The 13487-nt window shown below is 38.2% G+C and overlaps 1 protein-coding gene across 1 annotated transcript; it reads left to right on the forward strand.

The window, feature by feature from the left end:
- Positions 1 to 5313: 5313 nt before the first annotated feature.
- On the forward strand, positions 5314 to 6255 carry LOC148048303 (olfactory receptor 13H1-like). The gene has a single exon (XM_087708272.1). The coding sequence runs from the start codon at positions 5323 to 5325 to the stop codon at positions 6253 to 6255; it is 933 nt and encodes a 310-aa protein (XP_087564398.1). The 5' UTR covers positions 5314 to 5322.
- Positions 6256 to 13487: the final 7232 nt, after the last annotated feature.

A 13487-nucleotide genomic window follows, 5' to 3' on the forward strand; every position in this document is an offset into this window, starting at 1 on the left:
AATAAGACTTATTAGATCTTTAGAAATATTTTTTCACAGAATAAAGAATAGATATTATGGAAACATTTAAATTAATAGGCATACATAAAGTCATAACTTCATGCAAGAATACCGTGTTGTTGCTTTGATTCCATTGAGACCATATCCCATGATGATAATTAGTTGAAGCAAAACAGCATTCCTCATGTTAACTTCTATGGAACTTGAAATAAAATAAAATCAATATGACTACAAACTCATTAAAGGCCATTCAGTTGCCTGGCTCACACTTAAGCCAAGATAAGATTGATTATCTTTTCACTTGAATTACACTTGGACAAACCAGGGTTTAGTTTGAAGTGGGAACCATAAATAATGCTGTTGTTTCCCATGTACTGATATCTAAATCAATCACAGGCAGTCCTTGTTAAATGACCACGACTAGGTCCAGCAACTTGATCATTAAGCGAAGCAGTCACTAAGTGAAACCATAACTGTGCTTATGATCTTACTTCATCATTCCTTTGCTTTACAGATACGAGAAGTTTGTGAATGTGAGAATTGGTTCTAAAGTTCCCTTTTCATCACTGTTGTACCTGTGACCAGTTGCTAAATGAGGCAGTCTCTAAACAAGCGATTGTTTAGCGACTGTTTCTGTCACTAAACTGAAAGCTACATCAGCTATTGCTAAAACATTATATGTATATGCAGGAGACAGTATGCTCATAATCAAGTCACATTGTGCAATAAGATTTCCCCAAATCTGGTAACCATTCTCAAGACTAGGAAAATGAGTGAGCCCATTCTTAATTGTATTTATTGGGGATGTCTGTTATGTGTTCTTCACAGCTATTTTATGTTATTTATAGTTTTGCTTTCTCTTTTTTGTTTATTTTATTTATATCCTGCCTTTATTACTTTTATAATAAAGCATATAATATGCAGCAAACATAGTAATACTTTTCCTCCTATTTCCCCCACAACCCTGTGAGATGTTCCAAAGCTGCTTTTCCAAGAGGCAATTTGATTTTCAGAACAACTCTGTGAGATGAGTTGGGCTGAGAAGAGAGTGATTGTCCCAGAATCCCCCAGTCAAATTTCATGCCTGAGGTGGAACTAGAAATCCTACTCTTCTGGCTTCTAACCTAGTGCCTTAAATACTAAACCAAACTGGCTCTTTTTTATTTTAATTATTAGCTGCTTAGAGTAATGTATTTGAGATGACTGGGCACTTACATTTAATAAATAAACAAATAGTTATCCACAAATGCAATCTTTCCACAACCTTTCTCAAGAAGGAAACTGGGGCAGGTCAAACTGGGGGGCAGGTTGGTGTAAGGATGGTTTATTAAGGAAACATATCACCCCCTCCTTTTAGGAAAGAGGGACAACACCCACACTCACCTCCTAGGTAGCCTTGACCAAGCAGGAGGGGCCAGGACCTAATGCAGAGATATCCAAACTTGAAAACTTTAAGATTGGTGGACTTCAACTCCCTGATTTCCCCAGCCCACATGTCTGGCTGGGGAATTCTGGGAGTTGAAGTCCACAAGTCTTAAAAATGCCAAGTTTGGAGACCCCTAACCTAATGTATAAGTCACAGCCCTAACACTGCTAAAGAACCTGTCTATTTCCTTGAGACTTAGAGTTTCAAACTCTTCCCAATAGGACAGTGGTTCCCAAACTTGGCAACTTTAAGACTTGTGGACTTCAACTCCCAGAGTTCTCCAGCCAGAAGAGCTAGCTGGAGAATTCTGGGAGTTGAAGTCCACAAGTCTTAAAGTTGCCAAGTTTGGGAACCACTGCAATAGGACAAAAATTTTCCTCAGTCAACTCTGCAAGACTTCCCCAGCCAGAATCCAACTGAGTGATCTCATCCAGTGCTACACCACTTGTTATCCAGTACAATCCATTTCTGCTGCCTATTGTGCCTTAAACAGGTCTATTGTAAACCTCCCCTGCCGGGATGCTCAACACATCAGTCCAGCTGCTGCCATTGCCAACCAACTACTATGCCAGCCATTTCTCCTAGGAGACTATCAAGGCTTGCTACTCTGTGCCTCTGGTGCCCCAGGCTTCATAACCCTGATGTTCCTACTCACTACCAGCAAGAGACTGTCTAGCAGATGCCAACTCTTTATTATCTGTTGCTTTATCTCCGTCATTGTTAAATTTACTTGTTCCTGACAGTTCCAGACCTCTCATTACCTCTGCTCAAATTTTGCAGCCACAACAAGCCACCTACATTTTTTGCTTATTATATACCCCATTTTGGATTGCCTCTGACTCTTCCAACTATCAGTGTCTCCAAAGGTCATCAACAGGTATAACCAACACTGTCTCCGTACTGTCTCTTCCTTGCCCAGTATTGGCTCTGCTTAAAATTCTGTTAAGCAGAGTTGTGTTATAATGATGCATATTTGTAAGGCATTTTTAATTCTGTGAATGATTCCTACCTCAATGCTGCTAATGGATACGAAAGCAGACGTTTTCTTATTGCCCAATTTTAGGAAAACGTAAAGCCAAAAAACAGGGTAAGTCTTCTGCCTTAAAAGCAAAGTGTGTGTGATTTTCCACAGAGTCCATTTAAAGTCCAGTCCTTGAAACCATTCTGGGCCAGCCAGTCTTACTGTTAAGTGGACCATCAGCAGTAGCAGAACTTGTCAGGAATCAGGGAGTAGCTGGGCAAAATTGTTATCTTTTCTAACTACAAATGTGGAAGCTTTTTTGGTCAAGGATGAAGAACAGATCATATTACTTTTTTTTCTCTATGAACCTATTTTTGAAAACATCTGGTGTAATGAGCTTTAACACCTCATCCTACTTTTCCCATTCATATTGTATTTCTTTTGTGATTGGCACTGCTCAAATGCCAATTCTTTTATTCTCTACCAGCATTTGGAAATAAAGGGAGGTTTCTGATCCAGATCTATTGGTATTTACTTTTGAATTCAACATAATAACTGACAATGCGACCTGGATTTATTTTCTGAAATGTTCCAAGTAGCTGAGATTTCTCTGTCTCTGTCTTTCTCTCTGTCTCTCTCTGACTGTCTGTTTCTGTCTCTGTCTCTCTCTGTCCATCTCTCTGTCTCTGTCTGTCACTCTGTGTCTGTGTCTGTCTCCCTGCCTCTGTCTGTCTGTCTTTTTCTGTCCTCTCTCTCTGTGTCTGTCTCTCTGTCTCTGTGTCTGTCTGCCTGTCTGTCTGTCTGTCTCTTTCTGTCTCTCTGTTTCTGTCTGTCTCTGTCTCTCTGTCTCTGTCTCTCTCTTTCTGTCTCTTTCTGTCTCTCTCTGTCTGCCTCTGTCTCTGTCTGTGCCTCTGTCTCTGTGTCTGTCTGTCTGCCTCTGTCTCTGTCTGTCTGTCTGTCTCTCTCTTTCTGTTTCTCTGTCTCTGTCTCTGTCTCTTTCTGTCTCTTTCTGTCTGTCTCTGTCTGTCTCTGTCTGTTTCTGTCTCTGTCTCAGTCTGTCTCTGTTTCTCTCTTTCTGTCTCTCTGTCTCTGTCTCTGTCTCTCTGTCTCTTTCTGTCTCTCTGTCTCTGTCTGTCTGTGTCTCTGTCTCTGTCTCAGTCTGTCAGTCTCTGTTTCTGTTTCTCTCTTTCTGTCTCTCTGTCTCTGTCTGTTTGTATGTGTCTGCCTGCCTGCCTGCCTACCTGTCTCTGTCTGTCTGTCTGTCTGTCTGTCTGACTCTCTCTCTCTCTCTCTCTCTCTCTCTCTCTCTCTCTCTCTCTCTCTCTCTCTCTCTCTCTCTCTCTTTCTCTGTTTCTCTCTTGCTCTTAAGCTCAGCACATAAGGCACTGGGGCTGTCTATAGAGTAGATAACTTTGTACATTGCAGAAAATAAAATAACTCCCTTCTATTTCTATTATAAATGTTTTGCATCTAAAATAGATGGAATGGGGTACCTGATATTGGATTTATTTAACAGTTGTATAATACAGTAGGTTGTACCTGACACACCATTTTCTGATTCAGGAGACCTTTATTATATTCTGGGTTCATTTCCACACCCTTTCCCTCAGTATTGAGGGAAACGTCTTTCCTGTTACTTGAGATATTTTTTTCCAGTAATATAGGTTTGCAATTTAAGTATTTCTATAGGTTTTTTTAAAAAGATAGAAGCTGAGTGTCAGAGTATATGCAGCTATTTGCAATCAAACATTTCAATAAAGCATTGCAAACGCTGTCCAAATGCATATAAATTGTGGCAATTGTGCTTATTCTGTAATTGGTCTGAAAATGTGGATTTAAAATGAAAAATTTACAATCCCTAAATTTGAATAAAACTGGAAAAGTTTCAAATTAAGTTGAAAGGCTGAACAAAAGTTGCAATTAGTCATTTCAATTCTCTAAGGTTTTTGGAGTCATTTCTCTATTTTACATCACTAGTAATAAAATTGTTATAAGAAAGGAAAAAAAATAAACTAGGCTTAAACATTTCTAACTCCATGCTGTATTCAAATCATTGAAATCACTGGACTGAAATTCCAGACATAGGAAGATATGTATGGCATCTCTAGTTGAACATACTTATTCAACCTCTGTATTGATTCCTTCACTTTCATTCTTTTTATAAAAATCTTATTTGTTTTTCATTAAAAATTTCTGGCTTTCAAAAGGCATGAATGCTTTTTGGCTCCAGAGTTGTGGGTTCTCCGACACTGGAGGTTTTAAAGAAGAGATCGGATAGCCATCTGTCTGAAATGTTATAGGGTTTCCTGCATGAACAGGGGGTTGGACTAGAAGATCTCCAAGATCTCTCCCAACTCTGTTATTCTGTGTAAAGAGACTTAGTATGACTTAAGAATAAGAAAATAATATTATTGAACAATATTTAAGGTAGCATTCAGTAAGTTATCACCCATTTAAAATTTAAGTTCTTTTCTGGAATTGTTAAATATTGAATTACTATTTTGAAACTTGATATGCAGAATTATCCTGATGAATTATAATGCATAGCCCGAATATGCTATTAAAAAAGGAAGAAAGGGATAAGCCATCATTTGTGATTTTGGCTTTTCTACTAAATGTATCACTGTATAACTGTTCAGATTTGTGTTAATACACAAAGTTGCCTATCTTTATTTACTGTTTGAATGTCAGACCAGTTGAACTTTTACTTTTACTCATTTTAATTAATCAACACAGCATAAATTTCTATTGAATAAAATAGGATTTCTTTCAGGGGATGAAATTAAGTCTTATATTGAGGATCTTATTAGACATGTCCACCATAGGAGTCAACTTGTTTTGCTCCCTCTCTTGTATTAACAGAAATATCTAACACCTCCTTTAATCTAACTTTATTCCTTCTTCCATGCAGAAAGAAGAAGTATATAATATTGTTATGGCATCTACAAATGAAACCGTGGTAAGAGAATTCATCTTAATTGGATTATCTGACCAACCCAGAGCCCAGATGATCTTCTTTTGGCTCCTGTTGATGGCGTACCTTGTTAGTCTTCTTGGCAATGGCCTCATCATCGCATTAATTATTGTGGACTCCCAACTTCATACCCCTATGTATTTTTTTATTTGTGTCCTCTCCTTGATAGACTTCATTCTCATCAACAATGTACTTCCCGAGGTTCTCATCAACTGCTTCATTTACAGGCCCACCATTTCATTCCCCAGATGTTTGTCTCAAATGTATCTGGGTCTGCTGCTTGTCTCAACAGAGTGTGTTGTCCTTGCTGTCATGGCTTATGATCGTTTTGCAGCTATATGTAAACCTTTACACTACATGCAGGTCATGAGTTGGCGATTATGTTTTTGTCTGATGGCTGTGTCTGTAGGTTTTCCTTCTCTGACAACTCTTACCAATGCACTATTGCGACCCACTAACTTTTGTGGTCAATATGTCATCAATCATTTTGTATGTGAATTGCAATCTTTCCTTAAACTGGCTTGCTCTGACACACAAATTAGTGAGATCTTCATGCAAATTGTCACCTTCATGCTTGTAATCCCACCATTTGGCTTCATAGTGATGACTTATGGGAAAATAGGTCATGCTGTATTGCATATCCATTCATCCCAGGGTCGTAGGAAGGCCTTCTCTACGTGTAGCTCCCATCTTGCTGTAGTCAGTGTCTTTTATGGGACAATTATGATCATGTACTTGATGCCTCAAGGAAAAACTATTTCTGACAAGGAAAAGATCTTATCTGTAGTCTATGGAGCTCTGACTCCTATGTTGAATCCTATAATTTATAGCCTGAAAAACAAGGATGTGAAGGGAGCTTTTTGGAAAGTGATTGGACAAAAGATGATAGGATAGATTGGAGGCCCCTGTTTTGTATAATGCAGAGGCAATACTACTTACTGACTGTTAGTAAACATTATTTCCTTCCACCTGCTTTGTATGGTCATTTCAACCAAGATATACTTCCTAATAGCAATCAGGTCTAATTGAAAATGGTGAAATTCCTCAGGTGTGTTAGAGAAAGATTTGTGACAATCAGACATCAATAGTTTTCTCAGGCTAAAAGCCATTCTCTCCATCATAGGCAAGTAGTTACCAGATGACTGTGATAATTGCTTCCTATTCATGAGAACTGCAAAACTGAGATCATATTTGAGATCATAAATAAAACCACATTTGAGAAGGATATCCAACAATCTACCCTCCTGGAGGCTGTTCCAGAAGTGAGCACCATTTACTATAGATTTAGCCTGGTGAGAGTTTGTATAAGCAAATAAAGAATTGGACTTGACTAGATCTGACAGTCTCAATTCTGGGCTTGGATCTGACATCTGCACTGTTGGTTAAAATATGTTTATCATTAGTAAAGCTTCTGGAAAACCATTTTGATTCCCTAGTAGTTCTTCTTATTGATGATGATGATGTTGAGATCTACTGCTACTATTATTGCCAGTTTGCCACAAATGAGGAACTTAGCTGGTGAAATTTCTGCCTTTTGACATGCCCTTGAAAGATGAAAACCATATTTGCAAGTGATAACAATTTCTTAGCTGTCACTCTATTAGTCCAATTTGCTAATAGCTGATATCAGGTGAGAACGCAGTACCTATTGTTTTTAGTTCCCAAGATCAATCTATATCTATCATCCATCTATCTATCTATCTATCTATCTATCTATCTATCTATCTATCTATCTATCTATCTATCTATCTATCATCTATCTATCTATCTATCTATCTATCTATCTATCTATCTATCTATCTATCATTCTATTTCTTTTGATAGACAAAGATAGAGAAAAATGTATACTGATATGAATGGCTTACTCATATACAAGGCATTTTTCCAAGGATGAATTAACTTGCAAAAACTATGTTAAATCATTGAGTATGTTTTGAATATGAGCCAAGGTAAGTTTAATAACAGTCCATCCTTCTGAGCAGGGAAATAAAGTAAATCCTTTAGCTCAGGCATCTCCTACTATGGCCCATGGACAGGATATGGCCCGCCAATGCAAAGTATCCGCCCATGGAGTGGTGGGATGAAAAGCAGCTGTCAGATTGTAAAGTAGTGCTTTAAAAGTCTTTAAAAATGCTTTAAAAATAGCCTTTCAGATGTTTTTCACAGCCATGTGATCCAGAGCGGGTAGGTGAGTAGGGGAGGGGGTGGTGCCGGCTGGCAAACCAGCTGCCAGCTTGTAAAGTAGTGCTTTAAAAGTCTTTAAAAATGCCTTTCAGATGTTTTTCACATTCATGTGATCCAGGGCCAGTAGGTGAGTAGGGAAGGGGCTGCTTTTGAAGTAGTGCTTTAAAAGTGGGTGGGTGAACATCAATGGTATCAACTCACTGGCCAAGCGAAAACAAACATTAACAAGACTCATAGACAGAATATGGATATTATCTGCCTACAGGAGGGCCATATCAAAGAAAAATATGGTAATATTCTAGAATGTTCCAAATTAGGAAAGCTGCATTTGGCATTACGACAAAGTAAGAAAAGAAAGATTGCAGTATACATAAAAGATTGGTTAAATTCGAGGAAAATATTCAGTGATAGAGAAGGCAGATTTTTAATGAGGGAAATAACAAATCAAAAAAGAATTCTGTCAGTGGTAATCTATGCTCCAAATATAAATAAAAAAGAATTCTATAACAAATTACACAAGAAAATAATCGAATCAGATTGGGAAAATGTCGGTATAATAGGCGATTTCAATGCGGTGGCAGACAACAAAAAAGATTATAAGAATACAAAAAAGAATAAAAAGAAAAGATGCCAACTGAGTACCTTCTTTGAAATGGTGCAAGAATTAAATTTAAGGGATGCCTGGAGACAGCTAAAGCCAAGGGAAAAACAGTATCCCATATTTTTTGGAGTATAAGATGCACTGGAGTATAAAACGCACCAAAATTTTGAAGAGACAAATTTTTAAAAAAAGTTTTTGCACTCTGTAGACCTCCCAAAAAGAGCCTGGGTTGTTTTTTTTGTATTTTGTTGTTTTTGCAAAAATGGGTCCTTTTTTTTCAAAAAAAAAAAGGGGGGGGGCATGACTAGACTTTAGGAGGCTTGTAGAGTGCTCCTATTGGTGGTTGGGTGGGGCACAAATGAGCATAAAATGAGCTATGCATGTCTTTTTTGTCAAAAAGGGCATGCCTAGCTTTCAGGAGGCTTTCAGAGTGCTCCTGGGGGTGGGGCAAAATTGAGCAAAGAAATAGCCCATTTTTCACTCATTTCTGGCCGCAGCCGCTCAAACTAGCATCAGTCGCCCCGTGTTCAGCAAAGCAAGCCTGGGGAGGTCCTTTGCGGGCGACCAGTTCTAGCCGCCTGCAAAGGACTTCCCCGTGTTTGCTTTGCTGAACACAGGGCGACTGACAGTAATGAGCGGCGCAGCCGATGCCTAGAAGGTTCTAGGAGACCAGCTGTGCTGTGTAAGCTCATGCCGCTGTCCCCGCGCCCGTGCTAACCCTAGATTTTCTGAGGAACAATTTTGGTAGATATTCATGTGTGTATATACACATAGTGTGGCAAAAAGCAAATCAGTTTGTGAAATCTCCTCCAGGCTTAAAATACCTTTAGACCTGTAATCCCAAATAAGCAGGCCCACACTTCCCATTGAATTAGTAGTATATTTATGTTGGTTAAAATTGTTCTTCATTTTAAATATTGCATTATCTCATGTTTTTTTGCACTACAAATGAAGATATGTGCAGTGTTCATAAAAATTTGTTCATTTTTTTTCAAAATATAGTTAGATCCCCAACAATCTGAGGGACCATTATCAATCCTTAATTCACCATTTGAGTGTGTGTTGTGTGTGTCTGTGTGTGTGTGTGTGTGTGTGTGTGTGTGTGTGTGTGTGTGAATTCTTGTCTTTTTCTGCCTGCTTCCAATGTCTCTCAATGCCCATCTTGGGGTTTTTAGTTGCAGTCTTAATTGGTGCAGTTCTCAGTCTGGTTTATTGTGTGGTTATTTGAAACATATGATCAGAAGTGATTTTGAAGGAAATTGTGTTTGTTTTATTCTTTTTTAATGGCCTATCTTAAGGAGCCTGAAGCTGCTGTTGTAATGAAGTTAGGCAAGTGGCAAGAAAGTCTGTGCTCTGTTTCCCTTGGGGGTAGGTCTTAAGTAAATAGATTCCTTGGGTTGAACAAGTACAGCAAGGGCAAAGGCAAAATGGTCTGCTAAATTGGCCACACCCACCCAGACATATGACCACCTAGCAGAGGTGGGTTCCTACCAGTTCGCACCAGTTCGGTAGAACCGGTTCGTCAAATCTACCGAACCGGTTAGAAGAGGTTCCACCAGTGGACCCAGAAAGCAGGCCATACCTACAGAAGAGGTTCCAAATTTTTTTGAAACCCACCGCTCACACACACACACACACACACACACACACACACACACACACTCACACAGAGAGAGAAAGAGAAAGAGAAAGTGAAAGAGATGAAAGAAAAAAGGAAAAAGGGACAGAGAGACAAAAGGAAGGAAAGAGAAAAAGAAAGAAAGAAAGAAAAAAACACATGGCCAGCAAGCCACTCCCACCAGGTCACATGGCTGGCAAGCCACTCCCACAAAGGAGGCCACACCCACAGAGTAGGTTCGAAAATTTTTTGAAACCTACCACTGCCACCTAGCCATGCCCACCCAGCTGGTCCAGCCCCCCAACAGTGTGAGGGATCATGAATCGACCCCCTGTTCAAAAAGTTTGAGGACCCCTGCCTTAGCTCAATGGACCTTGCATGGTTAAAAACGTATAAGGAATATCAATCACATATTAAAGTGTTGGAAGTGTGAAAATATTATGTATGGTGTGCCTGTGAAAAAGCAAAGACATTTTAGGCCCAAATTCATACAAATATACAAGATTACTCTATGCACAAAAATGAAAGAGTAAGAAAATGCCTGTATTTAAAAAAAATGGATTATTGATGGAACTTGCGGAAATGGCAAAGCTAACAGTTTGATTAAGGAAAAAAGATAAAAAAGATTTTTTGTTGAAGGACTGGAAAACCTATATGTACTTTTTTCAACAAAGGCTGAGTTGTGATTTATGGATTTGGGAACCAAAAAGAGCTAAAAGAAAGAGCATTACTAAGTATGAAAAAAAAGGAGGAGAAACAGTAAAATGATAATTTTATATAGAAAGGAGGAGAAAAATCATAATTCTATTCCTCCTCCTGGAGATGGTTGTTTAAACTTTTATTGTATTTAAAATTCTAATAATAAGTAAATAACCTCACCAAATAAGGAGGAGACATAAAGGTTTATTCATATTAAACATTGATTCTGTGTCTTATGCCGATCACATTGCTACCTGTAGTTGCAAGATAATTAGGGGCAGTTTTGCATGGTTCCTAAAGTTCAGGAAAGTGTATAATAGCAAGTAATCCTGGAAAGTAAAGAGATTCCTCATGGAGTTCAATTAGAGTCCAGTCCATAAATAACGTCTGGGCCAACACTTCTTACTCCATGTGGACCATCATCAGTAAGAGTGCTTATGATTCATTAAGGAATAGCTGGGATCAAACTCATCATCTCCTTTTTCTAGAAATGCAGAGAGCTTTTGCTGGGGCAGGAATGAAGAATGGATCATGTAAGTATTTTCATCCCTCCCAACCTATTTTCAAAATCTCTGCTATAGTGAACAGCAATATCCATTTTTTAAATTTAAGCAGTGTTTTTCTTTTACAACTGATATTGCTGCTCAGCAAACATATTGGTGTATCAGCCCTAATCTTCTTCTCTTTCAAAAGTGTTTTGGATTAAATTGTACATATTACAGAAGAACTGAATCTCATCTCAGGGTACCTTTGCTGAAATGAATATTAGGTAAATGATTCCACATTTGCAACAGGAATATGACAGCCTACCACTACAGACCTATACCTAAGTGTATGCCCCATATTATTGAATAGGGGATTATTTCTAAATAAAGGAGTTTCTATAATTACTGCATAACTGCCACTTTGGCTGGCGTTTTATTAAGGTCTGAATATCATTTATTTATAAACTTTCTGTTTATGCCCTTTGGCAAATGTTCCCTAAGAAGAAACCACTTATAATTTAAACTTGGAGTTGGGGACAGCCAGTAAAGTAACAGAAGCCAGGGACAAGACCAACTTCTTTACTAGACTGCAACACAACAGATTCTTTTCCAACCCTGGAAGGATGACATCCTGCACCATGGCCTGAAGATAGCAGCAGGTAAGCTGAGGAAAAGGAAGTAAACCGTATAATTGCAAAGAAATACAATCCTGTCCTTAATGCATTAACTCAGTCCTTGAATTTTCATCATACTTTTTTGCACTACCTAAGATTCCGACTGAGTTGGCCAAACACAGATCTTCTCTGTTGAACTCGAACTCTTCAGATTTGGGAAAAGGTTATAGGATCTATGACATTTGTGTATTGATTTTTTAAAATATAAACTAATTGGGGAAAAAATGATGGTTCCACCACAAAACCGCGGAGGACAAAATCGCGCTCGACGAAAGCGCGCATTTGACGTCATCACAGCGCGACGAAAACATCGCACTGTGATCGAAAAATGTAAAAATAAAGCGAAAACCTTACCCTAACCCCCCCAAACCTAACCCTAAACCTAACCCTAAACCTAACCCTAAATCTAACCCTAAACGTAACCCTTAACCTAACGCTAAACGTAACCCTAACGCTCTAAACCTAACCCTAACCCTTAACCTAACCCTAACCCTAAACCTAACCCTTACCTTTATGTGAATCGGCTTGCTTTAATTTTAATTTTATTTCAATTTTTAATTTTTTTTGTCGCGCTGTGATGACGTCAAATGCGCGCTTTCGTCGAGCGCGATTTTGTCCTCCGCGGTTTTGACGGGTCACGAAAAATGATAAGACCAGAGTTAAGATCCAGATTTGGGGTCTGAAAGGATAAGTAAGAGGGATCCCTTTGCAGAGTAAACAGTTTTCTACAGCTTGTAGTAATTGTCATACAAATATGTAATATGTCATGGTGGTAAGGCTAATGCAGGATGCTTCAAATCACTCCTTGCTTCACTTTTACAGAGTGAGAGCATCCTTCAGTCTGACTCCACTGTAGATTTGTTTTCATGGAAGAATGAATATTGAGTTGATTCCATAGCATTTGTCCTTCCAAGGTTCTACAGACCAGGAACCACTCACGTTTGTGCCCCTAAAACTCTGTGACAGAATGATTTTTAGCTTCCATTCAAGTAATAGAAATTGTGATTTATCACTCTCACATTATCACACATTTATCACTTCAAAACCTTGAAATGATTATGATGTGTTCTCTTGAAATGTATGGTAAATGTATATCATAGATGACCCCTGTTGAGGTGTCCACCTGGTATCCAATTTCATGGGTCTATGAAGTTTAAGACAATAATTATAAGTGGGTGAAGCCTGACTCATTATGGCCTCATGTGTCCATGAATATTTGTTACCAGTTTTCTCTGTTTTTTTATCGCACTCCAGTCCAGCCTCAAGCTCAGTGATTTTTCAGATGTCTCCTATCCAAGTACTATCAGAATCTGCTTATCTTATGTTCTCAGTCCAACCCAGCCTGAGCCTGAGCTATGTTTTCAGAATATATTACTCTCTTATTACTCTTCAGAATTGTTCCAATATTTAACTAAGACTGAAGAGTTGATCAGACTGGAATATTGATCTGGATTGGAGTTCTACTTACTTGTATTGATCAATAGATCTACAGTTTTACTGAACAACTTAGAATATTTTACCCAGATCCAAAGTAAACCCTAAATTAAACATGTATTGTATTATATGCATCCATTGCACTCACTACTTTCTTTAACACAGAGACATTTCCATCCATCAAATATGCATAGCATTATCTAATAAGTACTATAAATACATACTGTATATAAGATAATTTCCTTGTGGTTTTAGATTTTTTTTGTTGGAGTATTTTATCAATGAACTAATAACAGTTTATACATAACATGCATATTTTTTCTTCACTGTGAATAATGGGGAGTTTGATGGCCACATTTATTTGTAATCACTGAATATTTATTTGCAACCACTGAATAAAAAGAAAAAGATAAAGAAAATGCCCACCTCTT

Source organism: Thamnophis sirtalis, unplaced genomic scaffold, assembly GCF_051295495.1.
Source record: "Thamnophis sirtalis isolate CommonGarterSnake01/CBP01778 unplaced genomic scaffold, rThaSir2_p1.2 scaffold_3, whole genome shotgun sequence".
Lineage (NCBI taxonomy): Eukaryota > Metazoa > Chordata > Lepidosauria > Squamata > Natricidae > Thamnophis > Thamnophis sirtalis.

Coding starts and splice junctions, on each gene's coding strand:
- LOC148048303 (XM_087708272.1), top strand. CDS start 5,323: ATGGCATCTACAAATGAAACCGTGGTAAGAGAATTCATCTTAATTGGA.